The sequence below is a fragment of the Lingula anatina genome, chromosome 1 (genome assembly GCF_051362555.1).
Source record: "Lingula anatina isolate TDL-2025a chromosome 1, LinAna3.0, whole genome shotgun sequence".
NCBI classification, from domain to species: domain Eukaryota; kingdom Metazoa; phylum Brachiopoda; class Lingulata; order Lingulida; family Lingulidae; genus Lingula; species Lingula anatina.
In genome coordinates this window covers 27503665-27527689 of record NC_141767.1, presented here as the reverse complement: position 1 = coordinate 27527689, position 24025 = coordinate 27503665, and the positions used below count along the sequence as shown (strand labels likewise).

General features: G+C 33.6%; 4 protein-coding genes and 1 long non-coding RNA gene across 7 annotated transcripts in view; 2 read left to right on the top strand and 3 right to left on the bottom strand.

Annotated features, from left to right (window-relative positions):
* Window positions 1-2437, top strand: part of LOC106155500 (uncharacterized) — a 5770-nt gene extending 3333 nt beyond the window's left edge. The window contains exons 4-6 of the mRNA XM_013530379.3: window positions 365-575; window positions 1003-1119; window positions 1251-2437. Of these exons, the coding sequence (XP_013385833.2) occupies window positions 365-575; window positions 1003-1119; window positions 1251-1286 (364 nt within the window). The 3' untranslated portion in view covers window positions 1287-2437. The remainder of the gene's footprint in view (window positions 1-364; window positions 576-1002; window positions 1120-1250) is intronic.
* LOC106155499 (AP-4 complex subunit beta-1) overlaps window positions 1-4553 on the bottom strand; it is a 14022-nt gene extending 9469 nt beyond the window's left edge. Inside the window, exon 1 of the mRNA XM_087002816.1 lies at window positions 4417-4553. The gene's annotated coding sequence lies outside the window, so the exon portion shown is untranslated. The remainder of the gene's footprint in view (window positions 1-4416) is intronic.
* On the bottom strand, window positions 3209-17484 carry LOC106155490 (5'-nucleotidase domain-containing protein 1). Of its 3 annotated transcripts, none has more exons than XM_087002823.1 (12): window positions 17466-17484; window positions 12285-12376; window positions 11704-11775; window positions 10418-10527; window positions 10184-10266; window positions 9901-9988; window positions 9502-9676; window positions 7949-8037; window positions 7048-7166; window positions 6275-6484; window positions 5450-5654; window positions 3209-4555 (listed from the first exon to the last, which is right to left on the bottom strand). In XM_087002823.1, the coding sequence occupies exons 4-12, from the start codon at window positions 10503-10505 to the stop codon at window positions 4461-4463; spliced, it is 1152 nt and encodes a 383-aa protein (XP_086858949.1). In that variant the 5' UTR covers window positions 10506-10527; window positions 11704-11775; window positions 12285-12376; window positions 17466-17484; the 3' UTR covers window positions 3209-4460. The 3 variants fall into 3 exon arrangements, with proteins under 3 accessions (XP_086858949.1, XP_086858947.1, XP_086858948.1); XM_087002821.1 differs by lacking the exon at window positions 17466-17484 and adding an exon at window positions 17175-17266; XM_087002822.1 differs by lacking the exons at window positions 11704-11775; window positions 17466-17484 and adding an exon at window positions 17175-17409.
* Window positions 13838-16762, bottom strand: LOC147764178 (uncharacterized). The gene is made up of 2 exons (XR_015332236.1): window positions 15301-16762; window positions 13838-14237 (listed from the first exon to the last, which is right to left on the bottom strand). It is a non-coding gene; the product is annotated as an uncharacterized LOC147764178 (long non-coding RNA).
* The window catches only part of LOC106155501 (E3 ubiquitin-protein ligase listerin), a 24059-nt gene continuing 17489 nt past the window's right edge, over window positions 17456-24025 (top strand). The window contains exons 1-7 of the mRNA XM_013530380.3: window positions 17456-17675; window positions 18389-18595; window positions 18798-18896; window positions 19200-19430; window positions 19630-19682; window positions 20009-20192; window positions 20566-20739. Coding sequence (XP_013385834.2) covers window positions 17625-17675; window positions 18389-18595; window positions 18798-18896; window positions 19200-19430; window positions 19630-19682; window positions 20009-20192; window positions 20566-20739 — 999 coding nt within the window. The 5' untranslated portion in view covers window positions 17456-17624. The remainder of the gene's footprint in view (window positions 17676-18388; window positions 18596-18797; window positions 18897-19199; window positions 19431-19629; window positions 19683-20008; window positions 20193-20565; window positions 20740-24025) is intronic.

The window sequence follows — 24025 nt, the reverse complement described above, 5'->3', positions numbered from 1 at the left end:
TTTACATAAGTGTAGAAGGGTTTTGGGAATATTACTTTTCAAAATGCAGCGTAACAAAAACTTGTTGTTCTAGCATTTACTATGAATGCATGTTTTTGTCAGCGAAGCTCAAAATCTGACAGATTCAGTCATATTGCTCTTTGCTCAACCTTCAAATAAAAAACCTTAGCTTAGCCTTTTAAATTAGGTGCATGTGGTAGAAATATAGGCAAGCAATGTATTATTCGAGACATATTGCTCTTGGCAAGTGTTTTCTTACCAATTTAAAGTGATTGTTGCATACATGTGAAAAATAACCTCACATTTTAATTCTCATAGGTGAGGATTAATAAAGCGGTGCATATTTCTTTTCTGATATATCTAGGCACAAGCTTCTCAAGCACAACTACAAGGGCATGGGTTGCCTGCCATTACTTAGATTACGTTGTATGGCTGTTTCACAGAACGAGGATGTGAAAGACCCGACAGCATGCTACATCAATGAACTTTGTGTGGCTGAAGATTATCGTGGAAAAGGCATAGGAACTGCTCTGTTACAAGCTGCAGAAGCAGAGGCTGTTAAGCATGGATGCACGGTAAGAACAGTGATGTAAAGCAGGGATCAATTTTTTTACTTTGTAATGGGAAATCTTTCTATTTTGTTATAAAAAATCATTGTTTAGTCAGTTTTACTTCTACGTCTTTTCCTTGTGAAAGCCTTGAACATGTTATTTGGAAGCCTATAATGTTTTGACCAAATGGATTAAATTTGACTATGTCCAGGAAATTTACGTATTTTTGGAAAACTGTACAATTCATGAAGGAAATGTGAAAGATACATACAAAGCGACATTGGAGTCCATTCTTTTATATTCAAGATTTCTTTTGCATTTATGTCATGTCATGTAGATCCAGGAGCATAAAGTTGGGCAATAAATTTTCTTTAAAATAAAAGTAAATAGTTATATTAGTTAATTGGAGCCTTTGAACTTATGGAAAATCTTCTTTCACATTAAATTCTAGAAAACCTTGTTGCATGTGGCCTTGGGAAACCCAGCTCTCCATCTGTATCAAAGAGAAGGCTATAAGAAAAAAGGAGAGGAGATAGATTTAATTTCCTATTGCATTATTGGTGTCAAGGTGAGTTCAGATAAACACATTGAAATTGGTTTTTTTGTAGTGTGATAGTATTATGAATACAACATAGTCATCTTGAAGCATCGCTTTCTTGAATAAATACTGAAAGGTCATTTGTTTTTTCTCTTGGCTAGGGCTGGTACTTCATGGAAAAAGAGCTTATCACCTGACTAGATGTGGAACTAGATGGCAAAAGTTCCTCAAGCATCCATGCTTCTGATGGGTGAAGATCTTGCCTAGCGGCTGGTAGTGGGTACTTTTCGGGTTAAGGGAAAGTTACATGTTTGGTACGCTATAGGGAGGATGCTAGAAATATTGCTGTAAAGCAGGTACCTCTCATTGGTACTAGTGGTGGTACTATATGTGGTACAGTCAAGGACTGAACGAGCACTGTTTGCCCCCCTGGCAGTATAGTCTTGACATCACCAAGTGACAGCTGTCTGTCTTTAGATGGTGGCATAATGGATTGACAATGAAAAACCTTTTGAAGAGAAATACACAGTAAGAAATGTTGATGACTTTTGTTTGCATGTAGTAAAGGAAAAGAAAATGCTTGCAATCATAGTGTAACAGCATACTGACCAGAAATAAGGTTTGTGATATTAACATTAAAATTGGAAAATCTTACAAGAATCATTCCTGCAACAATTACTGGCAAATTTTGTAGGACTTGTTATTAAAATGCGTGTAATACGGAGGCTTTTTCTCAAGGTACTTAACTAAATCAACTTACTATGCCACTTGGTGGCAGAGCTACAGGTGATAAACACAAAGAATAAGTCCATTTTCACCAGTTTGGAAGTGGGGTCTATTGCAACTTGGGGTCTTTGCACTGCTTCATCTGCGCTGTAACGCCTACAAGACTTGCACAAAAAAGGCAGGCTTGGCTGGTGGTACTCACTCCGAGGGTGGCATCAACCAGTGTGAACATCTAATCTAATTATTTAATTAATATTTTTTTTTATATAAGATGTAACATGATTATTATTTTAAGGTTCCATGTATTTAAAAAAAATTACTGAGCATATTTAAATAATATAAAAAACATTCTAGGGACTATTACCATAAAAGAGCATATTTTATTATTTTTCATTTTTGAATTAGATGTCAAGCTATTTATGAATGACTAAATATTATGCTTGATTACTTTATTAAAAATTTACAGATTAATTATATTAAAAATTATTCTTTGCTTTTGTAATTTCATAATTGTTTTAAATGTTTCTTTGCTTTATCTTGTTTTTCGATAAAAAATGTCAAATCTTATAAGACTTGTGTTAATTCTTTCACATCATGAAAAAATAAAAGCATAATAAAACCAGCTGTTATTCTCTTACATGTCAAATATCCCCTTCCAAAGTTCCTCAAATTAAATAAATCCTATATGTCAAATTTCTCAAAAAATATTATGACATACTTGTCTAATAATATATACTGTTACTGGAATTCTGTGCATAACAGAAGCACGTTTCACATATGTTATGCACTAGAATATCTCCTATGTTTAACTTGGAAATTCTGCTATATATATTGGATTTTTTACCCTTGGTGCAAAATGCATTTGCTGGAGAAAATGCAAAAGGGCATGTGAAAGGTTTAACCTGCATGGCCGTCTTGGAGGTAAAAGGTTTATTGATTACAAAAATGCCTTCGAAGTTGGTTTACCACAGACATTAATGAGTATCTGTATAATAAATTTTGGCAATTTCATTTTTAGCAAACCTTTGTTTTAGAAAGTAGTTCTCAAATATCATTTCTGTTAAGTTCTGAAATCTTATTTCTGTAAGCATGTAGAACTAATTTACAAGCAGCAGCTTGGGAGCTTGCGATTTTATTGATTTTATACAGCATAGGTTTGGTATGCTCCTTAAACCTCATGGGATCTTCTCATATTGCAGAGTAAGGCAGTGTATGTTTCAAAGATATAAAACGTATCTGCTTTGCTTGTAATGTATTATGCCACAGACTTACTTAAGAAGATATTCATCACAATTTAGAAGCCATCAACAGCCCTCATACACACATCTAATATTAATGGCAGTGTCTAAAAATAATTGAATTCCACACAAATTTTTAATTGAACTCGACTGGATTACACTGGTTATTATCTTTTTTAATCAAGAATGAGTACAATGAGAATGAGTACAAAAGTACAAAACTCAAAGGTGCTGGCTGCTATGTGAAAGAATATGACACAATTTCATCTGGCAACCAATTCTCGCAACCAAAATCTAGATTGGTCAAAAAGATCCCCAAATCAGAGTGTCAGGATATATGTGCAGTCATTTCTCCTTGGCACTGAGCAAAAGTTTGATTAAAAGCAACAATAACCTCTATTATAAAAGTTTATAAAATGAGCGTGCCTCAAATGTGACAAAAAAACATGAAGATGGCATCCAAACTTTTTCTCAATACAAATTATATGACAGTGGCAATATGACACAATGCATTATTGAGCGATGTTTTTGTGTAACATCAAAAATTAGAAAAATAGTCTAAGCATTAATGTCATACATACATTATTGGGTGTGCTCATCAAGCAAGGTAACACTCTTCAATTAGTCATACAAATTGGTGTCCATTTCATTAACAATGTATGTGACAGCAAGAGTAAGTTTACTGAATCAGGCCCATATCCAGCAATTTCAAAAGGAGGGGTTATTTTTCTGAAAAAGTGGACCTTTTACTATGAAACCTTAGTGTACCTAAAGAAAATTTTACAACTCTGTATAAAAAAAATGTTGTTGAGCCTTTGCAAAAAAGGAATATAAAAATGGTAAATGCTCAACCAACCTCATTTCACCAATACTCTTTGGAAAACAATCTCTATGACCTGCTTCTATCATTAATTTAAAATATTCATACTACCAATTGGCTGTTTTCTATATTGATATATAACATACCAAGATGTCAAACATACCGGGCAATTCAAAGCCATTCTGGCAATAAAAATCAATACAGAATCTAATGAACTGATAAAAAATATTAAAAAATAAGGCAAAAGAATAAAATGAAGAGATATTTACTAAAAGTGACCATAACTGTTGATTGCACAAAAAGGATTTTAATTATTTCATTCGCTGCCCCAAGCCTGCAAAATAAGTAACTAATATTTAACTGGTTCGAACATTTAAAAAAATCCATTATGCAGTTAGGGCGGTCTAAATACTGCTGACATTTCACTTATATGTCCCACTACAGTTAGGTTTGCAGCAAAACTACTCTTTAAATGTTAATCTACTAAATTATATTCAGCACATGATCATAAAATTATAGAAAAAAATAACATTTCTCTATCACCTTTTGTGATTAAACCCCACTGTGAATACACAGAAATGTCACCATTACAACTGCAGTGGTTTGGGTATTCCAGGATAGAATCCACTCTTGTGCTCGTTTTCATGATCAAACACTTGATACTTGTGGTCAAGTGGGAAATCTGAAAGATTAAACACTGTATCAGTTAAAAAAAAAAGAAATGTAAAGAATGTTATTTTTCATGTTTTTTTCCAGAAATGACATTCAAGGTAAACAATATGCTGACAATTCTTTGGGCTTCAATCAAATTAATATAAAGAGATAACAACTTAATTTTGGCTGGAAAAGTGCCGTAAAACTGATTTTCCTGGGGTAAACGATTTATAAAGTGTTAGTACATGTTTTTTTTCAAAAAAAAAAAAAAAAAAAAAAAAAAAAAAAAATTGGTTTTTGTAATGAACTCTTCAGAGACTATTATGGAGGTAGCCATATACAAAGGTTCGCATGGTCCAATGGCAAGCACAGATATCAAAATAACTGTCATAACAACCGTTTAGGTGGTAAAATGGAATTTATTATTAGATGTGGTCCCTAGCCAGGACTGTACTTTGTTTAGTCAAACAGCATTCTTCAAATTTGCTTATAACTGGTACATCTCTTCACTATAACCTTTGGGGCACCAGCTTTGACAGCTTGCAGAACAAGAAAAACCTACAGGTTTCTTGTAGAGCAGGTACTTTCAACCTTCACTATCTCCAAAGTTTTACCAATGTCTGCTCAATGTCTATTCACTGTGACTCACTGTACTAAATCAGCAACAACAGTGACATCACAACAACATGAATCCACAATAAAGAGCCTTTTAGATTATGTCTTCAACTAAAGCTCTCAAGAATAATGCCAATGAGATAAAAGATTGTGATTGCCTGGGTACATGTAATATTCTTCTTCGAAATTTATATGCCTTAAAATGTGAGGCTACTTTTAGGAGCTGGATATCATGCAATCATACAATCATAATATTCAAAATGTTCACCCTCTTCTAAAATAATATTTTGGGCTTTTGGTTAATTACCTGCAATGTACTCAAGCTGGGGCACAGCAATGTCTGCATATTTCCTCGTTAAATATCCCCAGAAGGTGTTCATATGCTTAAACTTGGCTTCAGAGTCTGTCTTTGGTTTGGTTTCATTACTATTCAGGTGTTCTAATGTTTCATCTCTAAAGAAGGAGCCCCATAAAGAAGATGAAAGGAAAGCCTGCTCTTCTTTGCTAGGAAGCTACAAAAAATGCAAGAAAATCAATGAATTCTGCATGCACACAAAATTAGCCTTCTGTAAATTTCCAAAAGCTTGCAAAATTGTACTATTTCTTACAGGATATTGCCTGTTTACTTAGTTATCTCAACAGTCTAAGATCCCAGAAAATTGCAGTTGAAAAAGTGCAGGCCATTTTCAGAAATGTTCTTATGAAAACATCCATTTTAGAAGAGGACTATTGGTCACCAAGGAGACATGATGCCACAATGACATCGCAAACTTGTCACCTATTCATACATTGAAGCAACAGGCTTAGATTTCAAAATAGAAATTGATGCCTTGACTTGTAACCAGCATTTTGATAAAGAGCCACATAAAATATCTACAAATAGAGATAAATTAATTGTAATGTTGCAATTGCATGCGTTGTACTAAATTGATGAAAATAAGAACGGAAAAAAAATGTGTACACACGCTATAATAAACATCATGAGAACAAACATTGTATGGCATAGTCACAAGTTCAGCTGTAGTCTAGATTAACTGTTGAATTTAAAGCCATATTAAAAATAAAATGTTTAAATAATGCAAAACTTTGGTTACCCCTTAGCACCACAAAGTCAGAAATGAAGTAGATTTACCTCGTGTTGAACAGTTTTCATTTTCTTAGTTTTTGGTTCCCCATCATCCTCTATTTGAACTTCTATGGTATGTTTCTGGCCCTTGCTTGTACATTCATAACCAACCATTCCTTCCGTCTCCATCTCCTCAAGGACGTACACGGTTTCCCAATTTGCATACATTTTGGAAGGAAAGACATCCGAGCGCAGACTGTCTCCGAAGAATGCTACCTGAAACAGTAGTTTTCAAATATCAATAAACAAAATTGCTAACATTGTGGAAAAAAGTTCAGATTTATTGATTATCATGTCATAAGAACCACCAGCATGAATGCTGGCAATAGTCATGGTTTTAGTCCAGACCCCTCTTGTACCACTCTGCATCATGTCGGCAGATACATAATTTAACACATTGTTCAGGTTATCCATCACGTAACAAAAGACATTTATACTAAATGGTATATTAGGATTAATTAAATTCTAAATATTTATGTAGCCAGCCAGTAAAAATCATGAAACTTAATTGTCAATATTCAAGTCCAAATATGACAAAATTTATTTTCACTTTTTCATATTTTTAATGAATTGTGTTGTTTTTAACAGAAATTATATTAAAGCTCTACAATGTCAGAATGAGTTATACAAGTCCTCCACCTTTAAAAGAAACAGGGTGAACAATCTGATACACTGCAAAGAGCCAAGAAATAATAACAATTCTAGTATAATAACTGTAATGACCAACTTTTAGATGCAAAATGCATATCATTATTATTTAAAAGAACTTGGGACATTACCTTTGGATTTTCTTTTTCTGTTTGCTCTTGCAAGAATGAGACTAGTCCTTTCAAATTTCCTTGAGAATATGTGTGGTTTCTTTCAAGTTTCTGTACAGGTTCACGTTCCTTATCACCATCTAAAAATGTAGTTGTCATTTATTTTGTCACTCATGTCCTAAAAACCTGATACTTAATACAGTTTAAAAAGCACTTGAAGTAATTTTCAAAAAATTAAAATATTGAGTAAAAATTAAAATATGAAGTACTTGAGTCAGTAAAAATTAAAATACAGAAATGAAACTATAGAGAGCTAATCTGGCAAATATACAGATCTTAAAAAAAAAGACATTTCAACAATATTAAAAAAACTTATGTAAAAATAATCCTGCATGGATTTAATTCAAATCCACCCACTGAGTTAGGTAGTTTCCAGAAATGACAGAGTAATGATTAAATTATTCCAAAATTATGCACTATTTTGATTTTTAGCATTCTTCCTCTATGTTCACATTTTTTTTCTGAGATAACAACTCTAGGTATGAGATCTATATTTCACATTAAATACATTTTAAACAACTCAAAGAAATATAATACAATTCTATTTTACCACAAAAACGGCAGTTATAGCAATAAAACTGAAATCTGTACTTTCCATTTGACCACATGACCACCACAGATGGATATACTCTGTAATAATATCTTATGAGATTATTACAAAAAAACTAACTTTTGAAAAAAGAAAAAAAAAAACAAAAAAAAAGAACGGGGACTAACTTTGAATGTAGAAATGGATTCATTAACCATTCGTAAGTATGGGGAAAATTAATTTTTTGGCCAAAATGAACAGATGTTATCCCTTTAAGCTTACCAAAAAAAAGCAGTAACAATTAACGCTCATCACTGTGCAAGTGATACTCACCAAGTCTTAGAAAGTGATTGTTCTTGTGGAAAAATCCTGGTTTTTTAGCATTGGTTAAGATGATATCAAAGTAAGATTTCCAGTCTGATCTGCAAAGGTAAAACCATATGAACACACATACAAGTCATGTGAGGAATGCAGATTGTTTCCAAGAGAGGGAAAGGTGGATCAAAAGGGTGGTCAGGGGGTCCAGGAACACAGAGTTGGGTAATCTACTGTAATGTCTCTTGGTATTCATCTCTACTTTCATCAAAATATATATTTTGAATTTTAAATGTGCCAAGCAATGAATATGTGTAATATCAAAGAAACATAGAGATGGACTCTTTGTTCCATTCAAACAATAGTTGAAACGAAGAAAATGAATTCTGATACTTAATTCATGGAGCATTTTAAAATTCTTTATAACTCTACTCACACAATCAATTATGCCACATGTCTCAATATGAAGTGTGGTTAGTGAAGAGACCAGGGAGAATATTTAAAATAGTCTAATATGCACCACAACTCCCACCTGGTGGGTTAAAAAAAATTCAGTTTTTTTTTTTTTTTGATAATTGTCTTATGCGGTACATCTGGCTGGCCTCCTTTATCCTCATCAAGGGTCACAGATTAATTTTCACTAGATATTCTCAGATATATCTCTGGCTAATTCATGATACAAATATCTGCTACAGAAAAATGCATATTATTAATCCGTGGCCTTGGCTGAGGGTAGGCCTCCTTTTTCTACTTTGGTAAGTGACACAATCCTCAAAACTGATCGTCTTGTTTAGAAATTTTATGCCCAGTTTCATGAGAAACCATTTTTAGTTTAAATCTGGGTCGATCTACGGCTTCGTTCACATGGAAAGTCTATTTTCTAAAAATCTATTTTCTATTCGCGGTATCTTATGATCACAGTCTGTGCCCTGAATATCCCGCGGCTTAATTACTGGCAGCACGAGCCAGTTACTTATACAAAGCTGTAATTAATTCTCGGCTGTGCTCGCATTCTATAAAATCTCATCCTCCGTTGCTGCATCGCTTGCCATCGGATCATGACGGTTGCACTCGTCTCTGGTGTGTGTATAGCTTCTTCTTCGTCTTGTCGTTGCACAAAATCGACAAACACATTTTTCAAAGCAACCGCGACCGTCATTAACTTTTTAACTTCCTACTGCGCATGCATCAAGGTATCAGAATCTCCTCCGAGCACAGCCGAGAATTAATTACAGCTTTGGAAGTATACTGGCTCGCACTGCCAGTAATTACGCCGCGGGATATTCAGGGCACAAACCGTGATCACAAGAAATACCGCGAATAGAAAATAGATTTTTAGAAAATAGACTTTCCATGTGAACGAAGCCTACATCTGCAGCTTCAGTGTTTGTTTTGGGATGATTACAACTTATTGACATGAATCTGCCCATGGCCATGATGTGAATGCACAGTTTTACATATGTGTTTCACAAGTAGACATACTTATTTGGCATGCAGATGCTTATTTGTTTCTCTGCTGTCTTATTTCAGAAAAATTCAGGTTTAACATGTATCAAAAAGCAAATTCTTACCCAAGTGAATATTCTGCAACATGAGATGCAAAATTGACATAAGATGTAGTCAGCATAAATACTGTCTTCTTTTCTTCCTTTAGTTTCCTGAGCCAAGATTTGACTTCTTCTGTTCTTTTATTGCAATATTTTTCAACATCTTTTTTGATAGCTGGAAAAAATCCTCCTGCATCCTCTGAAACAAGGCAATATTCAGTATTGTTTATAGATATATTTCTTTGGATGTAGGTATACATATTTGAGATTTTTCTATAAGTGTCCTTAAGAATAAAAAATTGCGGTTCATATATTTAGTTTCAAGGTTAATTTTTTAGTAATTTTAATTGTACTTCTGCTACTAGGTTATAGGAACTTGGAAAAAACATATCTGAATTATAACATAAAATATGAGTAATGTACCTGTAAATGCCTGGTGCCTATAAGAATTATTATAGCCAGCTATGACATCGTTCCACAGAAACTTGTAGTCTTCAATAGGTTTTTCTGCCTACAGGGTAAAGTTTTGAGATATCATGTTGATTTTTAATGCAAAAATGAAACTGAAGCAGTTTACCTAACATTGTCGATTTATCAAACTTTTCCACTAAAAGTGATTTATGAATCATTTGTCCATTTCTGGACAGTTTAGTGGGAAATTTTAAAGAAAAGCAGTTTAGTTGAAAAGAAAAAAGTACATTTTTACCTTCTTGTCAACCATGTCTACCAGTCTTCCAAATATCAATATCCCTATCATATCAAAGTAATTTTCAAAAATCATGTAGGTATCTGCAAGTAAAAAGAGAGCATAAAATGCCGATTTCAAATCTTTTTTTTTCAGTAAACAACAACAACCAGGCTAATAATAATAATAATAATAAAAATAATAATAATAATAATAATAAAAGAGTAGGAAAGGAGTTTTTATTCTTCCAATCACCTGCATTGTTCACTGAACCCATCAATTCATCACTGTGCTCCCATTTTCTGCTTTTTCCAAATACTTCCTCAATGTCAGCATCAGTCATAAAGCGTGTCCCATGACTTGCCCTATAATAATATATGGCCAACTTGTTGAATCTATATACTAGTACCTATATCTTCTCAGTTACAAAAAAATAAAGAAAGAAAGAAAAATAAGATACCCAGGGCACAAGGTTTGAAATTTGCATATGAATTTTTTTAATGTAAGAAAAAATTTATAACTTTAATGCAAACAGTTGGAACAGAATATAAGGTCCATTCTTCATCCTGTTAATTTTTGTACAACTACACAAAATAAAATAAAATACACTACATATTTATGCTTTCAGTAATGAGATAATGATATATTAATATACAATATGAGCGAGTGTAAGCTGTCTCACCAGCATAATATTGACAAAACATGTTTCTTGAAAGAGTAATAAATAATGCAAATATTCAACGTGGCAGTGGAACCAAGGCTCTGTTCTCACAACTTTTAGATCGATCTATCACCGCGGGGAGTCTCACTAGATTACTGTCAGATAATCCCCCTTAAGTGTCCGTCCCCGCCTACTACAAGCTTTAAGGGGTAATTAACTTTCGTGTCCGCCCGGCTGACAGCTATTTAGCGTGAACCCCCAGGGAGTTAGGTCGATCCAATGTAGGTCGATCTAATCTATGAGAATGGGGTGCAAGGTTTCTTGGTTCATGTACTAACCCATACCCTGAGCTTTGGATCTTATCAAGAATGATGGTTTGTTTATTTATACATCACTATATCAATATGCATTTTTTTTTTCATCACACTGTGACCTTTATTTGGCATCATGGTTGCTCAGCTATCAAATTGTGCGTTTTCACAGAAACAGACCACTTTTATTTCATGGCTGCTGTGGTTATGAAGGCGACATCTATATTTAGAGATGCCAACTTAAGTAATTTATATGAAAACAGGTTTTTCAATGTGAGTGTCAGAAGCTCAGGGCAGGAAAGTCAGGAAACCCATAAATTTGCATACATTTTTTTAAAAAATTATTTAATGGAATAGACAGCAAATCTTGGAAATACACTGAATTTTACCAAAGAAACCCAATCAGCAACTTTGATTTGAAAAAAAAAAGGCACTTTTGAGGGCAACATTGCCAAAATAAACTGTGTCTGTATGTAAAATAGGGATGTTAAATGTATTTTGCTCCTCTTCTAATACCATATCCAAAACATATATCCTCTACTTTTAGCTATGAAACCAGCCACTCCTACCTTAGAATTTTTCCATTTTCATCCAACTTCAAAAAGTTCCCTTTGATTTTGTCATATATTAAACCCTTTGTGCTGAAATGGCAATATGATAGAAAAGTTTATTCAAGAGAGAAATGAGTTACATGAAGAGTTAAATTACTATGTAGTGACTTTATCATCCACAGGAGCTTGTGTCTTTATTCAAAACATTTGTTCATAAAAGGTGAAAAAAGAAGTCCCTTGGGCAAAAGTGACCTGACACTCCTGGTTACTACAAATGACAGTCCTTAACAAGGGACTGATTACCTGGAAAACTGTGCACATGATGAAACTTATTTTTACCCTCCCCAGCAGAAAATACAATTAACACATATTCCTGTTTGTTATTTGTCACAAATCATGTAGTTTGTCTCTTTCAAAATTCAAACCATTACAGTATTAAAGATGCTGCTGCTGCACATTCCTTTATTATGTTTGGGCTTCATAAGGCTGACTGAGCATCGTGTCAATGGAGCTTAATTTGGTATAAAAATGATAACATACAATTTGAAAAATAACAAACATATTAAAAAATATATATAAATTTTAACATACAAACTCACCAAAAATCTTCATCTTCACTAAAAGGCCTACACAGCTCTTCATCATAACCTTTCTCTTTTACTAGATACTGCACCACAGCATCAAAAGAAAGCTAAAAGAAATAAAATACTAATGTTGTATGTATTTGCTTTACATCTTGCATTAATTTTTTAGAATTCTGTAAAAAAAAAACAAAAACAAAAACAAAAAAAAAAAAAAAACAAAGGAAATTATCAGTTTGTGCACATACAAAATAACCAGGTTTTTTTTTGGAGGTGGGTGTATAAAATGAAGAAGGACATGTCTTGAGACTGGACCATCTTTGACCTTGTAAACCATAGTCCATTTTCCATAACATTCACAGGTGTTCTTGCCAAGCCAATACGTGCCGATTCAATAGCATAAGGGACAGAGATTTTTGTCTTGAATATGTGGAAATCAGCAGGTGTCACTTCATTTCCTAAACCTCTCCTCCAAAGTCTATTGGTAAAAATATTTACTTATATGTACATGTACAGCAATATGTTAGAATTGTTTGTTGCCATATGGATTGGGGTATATATCAACTTTGACAGAAGACAGTCCAGAGTAGTCAAGGGCAGCTCCATATGACACATACCATGACTGAACTCATTAATATTGGACACAAGGTCTTGTACAGCCTTCTCAAAAGTGCAAATTGTATGCCAAAATCTTCTTGGACTTTTCAAAGCCATTTGACGTCATTAATAAACATATTTTGTTGAGGAATTAAGCTACATGCCAAAGGTGTGCCCGACCCACTTCTCAGGTGGGTGCAGTAAGTTGAGACTTGTGTACATCTCAAGTTTTCAGAGACAATATATAGTTTTAACACACTGGCATGCCACGTTTTAACAAACTATTTACACTGAATTGTGTTCATTGCTAGTGATCTAAGAGAAAACATTTTTAATGAAGTTTGTGGATGACACAATATCTTGATCTACAGTTATTCATGATAATGAGAAAGGCATGATAATGAGAAAGACAATTGGTAAAATCTTTTGTGAACTGGTGAACAGACAATAAAAAAATTGATCTTGAATAACAGCAAAACAAGAGTTGGCTGTAGACTACAGAAGGCATCAAAGCTGCAAATTAAGGTCCTGTTGAGATCCCTTACGAAAATTTCCTATAGGATTCCTATAGGAAATTTCCTATAGGATCCTATAGAATTTCCTATAGGTTCCTATAGGAAATTGGCCCAATTTCCTATAGGATCCTATAGAATATCCTATAGGATCCTATAGAATTTCCTATAGGTTCCTATAGGAAATTGGCCCAATTTCCTATAGGATCCTATAAGATTTCCTATAGGATCCTATAGAATTTCCTATAGGATCCTATAGAATTTCCTATAGGTTCCTATAGGAAATTGGCCCGATTTCCTATAGGATCCTATAGGAAATCTTATAGGATCCTATAGGAAATCTTATAGGAACCTATAGAAATTTATATTAACTGTTTTGAATATTTTTACAGCTTTTTATATATTGTTGGAACTTAGGCAAAATTGGTTATAGGCACTGGTCCCTCAAAACAAAAGAGAGTATCATGTTTACATTCTTTATTCAATATATAAAAATGTATAAATGTACATATTCCACAGTATGCTATGCAACCAGCTTACTAGAGAATTGTTTCATAGATTTTTGCAAATTTAACGATGCTGCTACTGCTTTTGAATTATAAGTTCTATAAGTTATCACAAGGATCAACTATGTCTTGTCAAGCTGTGGCATCACTGTCTTTTTCTTGTGTGCGTTCGAACTCCTGCCAGAATGAGTGGCTAAAACCTCCCTTGGCCAGATTGTGTACATTGTCAGCATACTGCTTTAGTCACTTAATAATTGAAGAATTTTAGACAAAAGTCTTTTGCACATTGTTCAACTTTACTGTGATAGTCTTCTTAAACTCCGTCTTAGTTGTGTTGAACCATTTGCAGACACAATCTAAAAGAAAAACATTGTGAATTTCAATTAATTGTACATGTCTACAAAAATGCAAAATGATGAAGGAAAAATTTTCTAATGAGATCAATAATAATCATTGCACCAATTTTATTTTGAGCATTTCATAGCCTTTATTAGTTAACTGTTTTTTTTTCAAAGACAAGGTATTAAAGCTGGATAATTTGTAAAAAAAAAATTTTAAGAACTTGAACATATTTCATAGAACCAAGCCCACAGGAACAATCAGAAACGAATTTTAAAATGCAGAAATCAGCAGTGGAGAAAACTCTACTCTGGTTAAATATGCAATTGGGCCATTACAGAGCTGTCAGGGCCAAAAAAAGTCTCAAAAACTCATGGAAAACTAATTTCCGAGGGTAAACAGTAATTCCCTATATTCTGACCAGTCTTTGCTTGACTTAAATCATCAATCCAAACCACAAAAAAAGCAACTCCAAGTTAAAATTTATAGCTTCCGTGTAAGCAAAATGGTCAGATTTTCACAATGCACATTTCATTTCCAATATGTATAGGTAAGCAAAAAATATTTTTAAACAAACTATGGTGTTTACCTCACATTTATGGTTGAAAAGAAATTAAATGAAAAGAAAACTCGGCAAACAAACGATCCTGAAGAACATGTGAGGTAATGAAATTTGCCCTGACAGCCTCTCTAACATGTTAATTGTATGTTATTTATTAGCATAGGTCTTTCTCAGTTATACTATATCATGATGGTTCCTTTGAGGCAGTTGTGGATAACATTAATAGATAATTTTTAATAAATCACAAACCAAAAGTTATATGAAATGTAATTTTTTTTTAGATTCAACTGCATTTATAGAAATATTTTGATGAGCAATTGATCACAGTTTTATAAGAAATAAAGAGAATAAACAGTATTTCTTTGTTGGCTAAAAGGGAAGCTATACTTTATAAATTATAACTTGTTTAATGTAATATAGATATGATGTTTACAAGGTACACTACAAATTAGATCAATCATCTCATTTTCAATTTGATTAGATGCCCAAATGATCCAATGCATTACTGTAATACATACCTTCCTCAATCTGATTTTTCTACACTCTGTACCCTTCCACTATGCTCCTGAATTTAAACTGGCTTGATAGCTGTACACTCATTTGCTGCTTGTCTCATATAAACAAAGACTTAGACAGGATACCACACATCTGATAACACCTAATAGGCGGTTACTGTTACTAGTGTAACAATAGCTACAGGAGTAGTGACCTAATAATAGGTGCCAAGCTAACAAAAGAAATTCACAGTTGTTGAATCTATGGTTATGGTTGGTGGAGTAGGGCATTCTCTAGCTAACATCAGTTGCAGGCCCGTAGCCAGCAATTTCAAAAGGGGGGTTCTTTTTCTGAAAAAGTGGACCTTTTCCCATAAAAACTTCATGTACCTAGATCAAATTTTACCCAGAGTGGACCTTTTTCCAGCAAAAGGGGCGGTTCTTTCGAACCCCCGAACCCCCCCTGGCTACGGGCCTGAGTTGACTGTTAAATCTTACAAGTGATTGAGCATAAAATTTATCTTTATAAACATTAATTTGTCCTTGTTTCCCATCCTTTATGAGGGACAGCTAGTACTATACCCTAAATGTTCACTTACTTTTACATTATATTTTATATATTAGGCAGGATTGCACTTTCACAACAGCCAAGGTCAAGTACAGTCTGATTAGATAAGGTTGACTTTCAATAAATATGAAATATGAAGTGAATATGATCACACAAAAAGTAAAAATACATTATATACTGATATTTAGACCAGTTTCATTATTTTTCATTCAACCTGGCCTAATAAAAATTCACAATTAATATGGATTAACATAGGATTTCCTATAGGTTCCTATAGAAATTCCTATAAGATTTCCTATAGCATCCTTTAGGAATTTTTTGATGGTCTGAACATAAATTAAAAATCAAAATCATATACTGATATTTAAACCAGATTCATTATTTTTCATTCAACCTGGCTTATAAAAATTCCCTAAATGAATTATATTAGCATAGGATTTCCTATAGGTTCCTATAGAAATTCCTATAAGATTTTTGTAATGGTCTGAACATGAATTTTAAAAAAATCAGCTTCAATGATTTGGTACAAAAACATTCCTAATGATAAAATATTTCTCTATAAAAGATTACTTTAAAATGATCAATTTTTTTCAAAAATTCTTTAAAAAAGAAATTAAAGAATTTCTATAGAATCCTATAGAAGACTATAAGATTGTGCATTATAAACAATAAAAAGCATTTTTGCTTTAATAGTGATATATAATTGACAATTCAACTGATAAAATGGACCTATATCAAATATCTATTGTTTAGAATGATATATGTTTATAAGATATGCATTTTTCTCAAGATTTTAACTTACAAAAATTTCCTATAGGATCCTATAGGAAATCCTATAGGAAATGTGCCCTATAGGATCCTATAAGATTTCCTATAGGATCCTATAGGAATCCTATAGGATCCTATAGGAAATTTTTGTAAGGGATAGGAAGTGAAGCATTTAACAAGTCTGCAATTATAAGTTAATGGGTGTTGAATAGGGCAATAGACTAACCTGGAGTGATATGACACCATATATAAGTTTAGAGAAAGACAGGCAGCAAATGTACATTGTACTTTTCAAAGAAATTGAAAAATTTTACCACAAATGTGTCCATTTTAACAAACGTTTATATATGTGCTATATAAAGTATTAAAAACTTATGTGTTAATTGTATGGTATGGGCGTGCAGCTGGAAAAAGAGAAAAGATACATGTAGCCTAGGGCTCAAAGCGTATTCATTGTCCGAGAAAGCTACACTGCAGGTAACGGTATAAGCGCAAATGAACAATGAACAAAGAAGTGGTTTCATATTGAAAAGATTAAATGCAAGATATGTGAAGCACTTACACTCATCATCTCGGGCACTTTGTATTTTGCCAGAGTATGGTCGAGATCAAAGCCAACGGCATCGTACTCTGACAAGTCAAATAACATGGTTCCTGCCACTTTGAAACAAATTGGAAATTGGGTCAATTGAATTAGATTGTTTACAATTTTTTGTTATTTTTATAATCTACGTTATTCAGAGTAATGGAATCTTACTCTTCACTTTGTAAATGTCTCATTTGCTTATCACGGAGGATGTGTGCAGTAAAATCTATTGTTAATAAGAGTATATGGAAATTTGATAACAACTACCAGAAATGCACGTGTGAATATTGGTGGCTCCAAAATAGGTCAAATTAAAGCATTGTGGGAAGGATTACGGCAGTACACGATTTCACCACCATACAGTGTGCTAACCTTACCTATAAACATTTGAATAAAAGAACAAGAACAAGACAAGATTTCATCATAATGCCAGGAGGCAAGAAACAGCATGCCCAGCGTACTAAAGGAAACGTCAGGGTGAGTATAACAGCTGATTGAAGTCCACAAGTAAAATTATAATAAATATTTTCTCACAATTTCCAACTTACACGGTACTCAGCACATGCACATCATGTACCCTCTACCAGGGCGACAGATTGATTTTTTTTCACAGATATTCACAGATAGGTCTCTAAATAAATAGACGGTCATTTTGGTCTGATGTCGATTCAGAAAAAATGTCCACAATAATAACTGAGACCCTGGTAGAGGGTATACATTATGTATGTACATGTATACTGTACAGAGGTGCAGGCATACTGTACAGGTACAACAAGTACTGTAAATTATAGCCATGTCTGTTCTTTGCAATACATTACAGTTGTATTTGCCTATGTACTGGCCCGGATTAACCACAAACAAGGCTCCGTATCTACAGTGTATTATCACTGACATCTGTTTAGTAGCATTGGCAGTAAGACTTGATTTAAGGAAATAAAATACACCAAGTAAATGATGGAGGCAAACAACTTGCGGTATATTAAGTCACTTTGTGTATTTGTTCTCACATATATTTTTGTGATAAACAGAATCTTACCTACAAATGATGCTGTATGATGTGCTGTTTTAACACATACAATCTTACTGTTTTTTTTTTCCAACATAAAAAGTTTGTCTTAGATAATCCACAGCTAGATCCTGTACATGTCACTTTTACAGATGTACTTTTTGTATTTTTTTTCTATTTCTAGCCCTCTAGTAGTGGACGTGCAGCCGAGCTCTTAGCAGCAAGTAGTGGAGGCAATGTCCATGGGTTTGTTGGGTTCCAGACACTGTCTGGGGACCTGGGCTATGTACCTGCTGCTGGCGCAACTGATGAGGCAGATAGCAGTGTGGATCCAGACTTCAGAATGGTGCTGAGGAAACTGTCCAAAAGAGATACAACCACAAAGCTCAAGGTTTTTATACAAACTACAAATATTTTACGTAGTAGGACAGTTATGTAAGGTCCAGCCTGGAAAGTCCATTCAGCCACATAAACATACAGCTGTATAAGAGAAATGTGAAAAAAAAATTGTGCCAACCAAAGAATTAGCATTGGGCATTCTGCTAATTTTGCTATTGTGTTCATGTCCATATTATTGTTCTCTTTTGTTTCAGGCCCTTCAGGAGTTTAGTGTGCTGTGCAAGGAAAAAGATACAGAAGTTGTGAAAAGTGTACTTCCCTACTGGCCTCGACTATATAATAAAATTGCACTGGTAATGAGGGTTTCCACAAGAGTTTTAAAATTTGGGGTCATTTTCGACTCCACTCTGTAAAATTGGGAGACAAATCTACTGTAAATATGTATCTGTACATTAGTGTATAAGAAAGTGAGGGCATTTTTTTATGAAAGTATTGGAGGGATTCATGAAAATGGCACTTTTAAAGCCCAAGGTAATACCAAATGCTGAATCATAAAAGAAAAAAAAGAAAGAAAGTAAACAAAAAGAAAGAAATGGTATAAACGTATGTGTGATTTAGAAAATATCAACAAGAAATAAAATCTTTTATATTTTCAGGACAATGATAGACGAGTACGCGAAGCAGCACAGCATGCTTTTGAGCAGTTGTTGTTGAAAGTAAAGAAGAGTATAGCTCCCCACCTCAAGCCTTTAATGGGTGTGTGGCTAGTCAGTCAGTGTGATGCCTATGCCCCAGCAGCATCAGCTGCCAAAGCTGCTTTTCTAGCTGCCTTTCCAGTTTCAAAACAGTCAGATGCTGTGGCATTTTGCAAGGAGGAAGTTATGAATGTAATTACCTTATTTCTATTTTCATTTTCATATTTTGTCAAAGATATTTGATTTATGTATTAAATTATATAATTGATTATGATTAGCAGTTTAAAAAGGTGCAGTGTGAGTGTAAATATATGATTAAATATAATAGCGATAAACATGAAATACATCTATTTAGGTTATTTGAATGAGCTGATACTTTTTTCCTCTTCAGTATCTAATTGATAACTTAATAGACCAGACAGCTAAAACATTGAGTGACCCAAAGTAAGTTCTTGCATTCTGCTGGTACCAAATAAAACTTATTTTATTTTTGCAGTTGCATAATAAATTTATCATTTAAAACATTGCTTTCTCAGAATGTGAAGTGGCAGATGTTACAGTCTCATAATTCTCAAAATCAAAATGATTTTGTAGTGTTTTCTATACTTGTTTATTTTTCATTTTAGTGCCCTTCTTGATGAACTACTATCTTATATTTCTTTGTTTAAGATATCTCACTCTGATATATTTTTCTTATTTTAAACCCACTGATATCTGTATCAAAAATATACAACCTTTGTCTTTCTTATCCATCTTGTGTTTACTAAAAGGACCACCCCAGAAGAAGAGATGGAGCAAAAGTACCAGAGAATGTTGATGTCCTCTCTCCATGCATGGAGAATGTTGATCAATGTGGTGTCAGCCGAGGAACAAGAGAGCTTGCTTGAAAAGTACAAGAAAATCCTTAAGGAAAATAAATTTTGGAAAAACCTAGGAAAACATCAAAATGGAATGGTAAGTCATAAGTTTTAGTGGCACTGTGCTTGATGGATGACTTGTTAAAATTTGTATAAGAATCTGACACAGTTGATTTTATGTAGTAATGTTTTTAGACACAGATTTTATTCTAACAGTAAGTTTTTTTACATTGAGTATCCATAGTATTCCATTTCCATAGAAATGAAAGAAAGTTTAATTATTAGCTAACTTTGTCCTGGATCTAGACCCTAGATAAATATACCCCCCCCCCCCAAAAAAAAAAAAAAAAAAAAAAAAAAAAAAAAAAAAAAAAAACTGAATAAGAGAGTTTGGCATATTCCAAGCTTGGGCAGAAAAAGAAAAAAGCAGTCAGTCATCTGTTAGTTTGTGATGATTTTGTTAATTACAGATCCGAGGAGCTTTCTACTCCGTGCTGTCCACATTATGTCAGGTCCACCCTGCTGTGGCCAGTGAATTCAGTGAGAAGATCTCCCAGTCTGTACTGTACAATCTAGATGACATGGATCCTGTTGTGTGTGCCCATCTCTGGGAAACCGCTTTGGTGATTTTGTCATCGTTAGAGGTATGCTTTTTTTTGTCTTAATTTGAAAAAGAAGACATCAATCAATCATAATTTTTATGTACAGACACAGATGTGTCTGTACATATTGCCATCACCTGCGTCTGTCGTCGCCGTCGTCGCCGATGCCGTCGCCGATGCCGGCGCCGTGCACTTTCCTTGTTAACACGATAAGTGGAGGGCAGTTTTACTTTTTGGCTTTATATTTACAGAGCTGATGAATATTCATAAAACACAGGTCAAGTTCGAAAATCAGCATGATCGGGCCATTATTGTAGAAGTTATGCTGTTTTTTCACTTTTCAGCATATATGCAACCCTGTTAACACATTTTAAGGAAAACCGATAGGCCTGTTGTCATGAAACTCACAGGAGTAATCAATCTTACTAAAACGCAGGTCAAGTTCGAAAATCGGCATGATCGGGCCACTATTTTAGTAGTTATGCTGTTTTTTCACTTTTTAGCATATATGCAACATTGTTAACACATTTCAAGGAAAACCCATAGGCCTGTTGTCATGAAACTCACATTAGTAATCAATCTTACTAAAACGCAGGTCAAGTTCGAAAATCAGCATAATGGGGCCATTATTTTAAAAGTTATGCTGTTTTTTCACATTTCCTCAGATTCAATTCTTAGGCATGTTAACAGTCTCATTATTTAACTAATAAGATATGTAAATGTGTTTGTTTGACATTTCCTGCAACTTTAAAACATTGTTAGTTGATTATGTAAAAATGATGGTAAACTTGTTATCATGTATTGTATAATAGAGTTTCAAAAATGGAAAAAAACTCATATCATTGCAGTTTGTCAGATTAATTCATTCACTATGTTCAGAAACTCGGAATGGAGGAAATTGGACATTAAACACTGTTCTATTGATATTTTTCCCATGTCATCAATTTTCTTAGTTGATCATATAAAAATGGCAGTAAACTGTTAATTTTGTCATATGTTAAACAATTGTTAAAAATGGAAAAAAACACATTTCAGGACAGTGCTGTCTTGTTTACATTTTGGCATTTTCAAGGTGTGACTTTGAAGTTCCATGGGCCTGAAGACCTTTGCTTGTCACATTTTCTGAATATCCATGATACTAATATTTTATTATTAAAAATTGCTGGTTATTACCCTGTTAAACATTATGTAATATTGCATCAAAATTTGAAGAAACCCCTTTTTTGGACACTGCTCCCATGATGACCATTTAAGGTAAACCATGTCACTTACTGTTCTCAAACTTACAGGAAAGAAACATGGGACTAAGATACAGTTTAATTAGGCAATGCAGTCTGTTTGGTAATTCTTTCTGGCAGTTAAACAGTTTTTTGTGAAAATTAAATTTGTCACATATTGGCATTTTCAAGGTGTGACTTTGAAGTTCCATGGTCCTGAAGACCTTTTCTCGTCACATTTTCTGAATATCCATGATACTAATATTTTATTATTATGTACAGACACAGATGTGTCTGTACATATTGCCATCACCTGCGTCTGTCGTTGTCGTTTCCGTCGCCGGCGCCGTGCACTTTCCTTGTAAACATGATAAGTGGAAGGCAGTTTTAATTTTTGGCTTTATATTTACAGAGCTGATGAATATTCATAAAACGCAGGTCAAGTTCGAAAATCAGCATGATCGGGCCATTATTGTAGAAATTATGCTGTTTTTTTCACTTTTCAGCATATATGCAACACTGTAAACACATTTCAAGGAAAACTGATTGGCCTGTTGTCATGAAACTCACAGGAGTAATCGATCTTACTAAAACGCAGGTCAAGTTCGAAAACCGTCATCATCAGGCCACTATTTAAGTAGTTATGCTTTTTTTTCACTTTTCAGCATATATGCAACATTGTAAACACAATATAAGAAAAACAGACAGGCCAATTGTCATTAACTCACAGGAGTGGTCAATCCTGCTAAAACACAGGTTGAGTTAAAAAAATCAGCATAATCGGGCCATTATTTTAGAAGTTATGCTGTTTTTTCACATTTCCTCAGATTCAATTCTTAGACATGTTAACAGTTTCATTATTTAATTAATAAGATACGTAAAAGTGTTTGTTTGACATTTCCTGCATCTTTACAACATTGTTAGTTGATTTTGTAAAAATGATGGTAAACTTGTTATCATGTATTGTGTAATAAAGTTTCAAAAATGGAAATAAACTCATATCATTGCAGTTTGTCAGGTTCAATCATTCACTATGTTCAGAATCTCAGAATGGAAGAAATTGGACATTTAACACTGCTCTATTGATATTTTTCCCATCTCATCAATTTTCTTAGTTGATCATATAAAAATGGCAGTAAACTGTTAATTTTGTTTTATGTTAAAAAATGTTAAAAATGGAAATAAAACATTTCAGAACAGTGCTGTCTTGTTAAAATTTGATGTTGACTGTGCAGTTAAACATAATGTATTATTGCATCAGAATTGGTAGTCTCCTGTTTTATTTTGTGCATTATTGTTTTCTGCTTTTCTTAAGGTGTGACTTATGGGCCTGAAGACCTTTGATAGACAAATTTGTGTGGTCAGTCTGTAAATTCCCCTTGGGTATTCACTAGGCTAATTTCAGTGCTATAAACTCATTTGCCTAATTAAGCGGCCATTAAATGAAATTTCATAAAGCACACTTGTTGATATTTCCCTGTAAACTCCCAAAGGTTAAGCTCTCTGCTAGATAACATAGTGTCCTTAATAAGGAAGCAGTGAATAGCAGCTTCATTGGAATTATATTTTTGTTGTTTTCTTTTTAATTTTTTCTCCAACACTGGCATTTTTAAGATGTGATATTTAACTCCCATCCACCTGAGGCTCTGCACATTTTCAGTATTTCCACATAAGCAGTTGTATTGGTATTTATGTCTTTAAACACGCTGTAATATTATTTTATGCACTGTCATCATTTTTCATATATTGGGACTTTCATCATGTGAATTTTAACTCTCATGGTCCTGAAACTGTAATCTTATTGAAGGGGATTGATTGAGACCATTTTCTGGGTCTCCTGGAAGACAGTCAGATTTTTAAGTTTATATTTACGGGTTTCTGTTGGAAGACCATCAAAATGGAGGATGGATCAACAAAGATACTTTGGAATACTGTCAGAAAATATCTCTGGATCTGCTCCTGTTATTGACCATGTTACCTGTTGTGCATGATTAAAAATCAGTGTTGACTGACTGTGCTATTATAAGCATATATTATTGCATCAAAATTGACAAAACGACCTATATTGCATCTTTTTTTTCTGTTTTTTGTCTGTACATTTGACAGCTTTG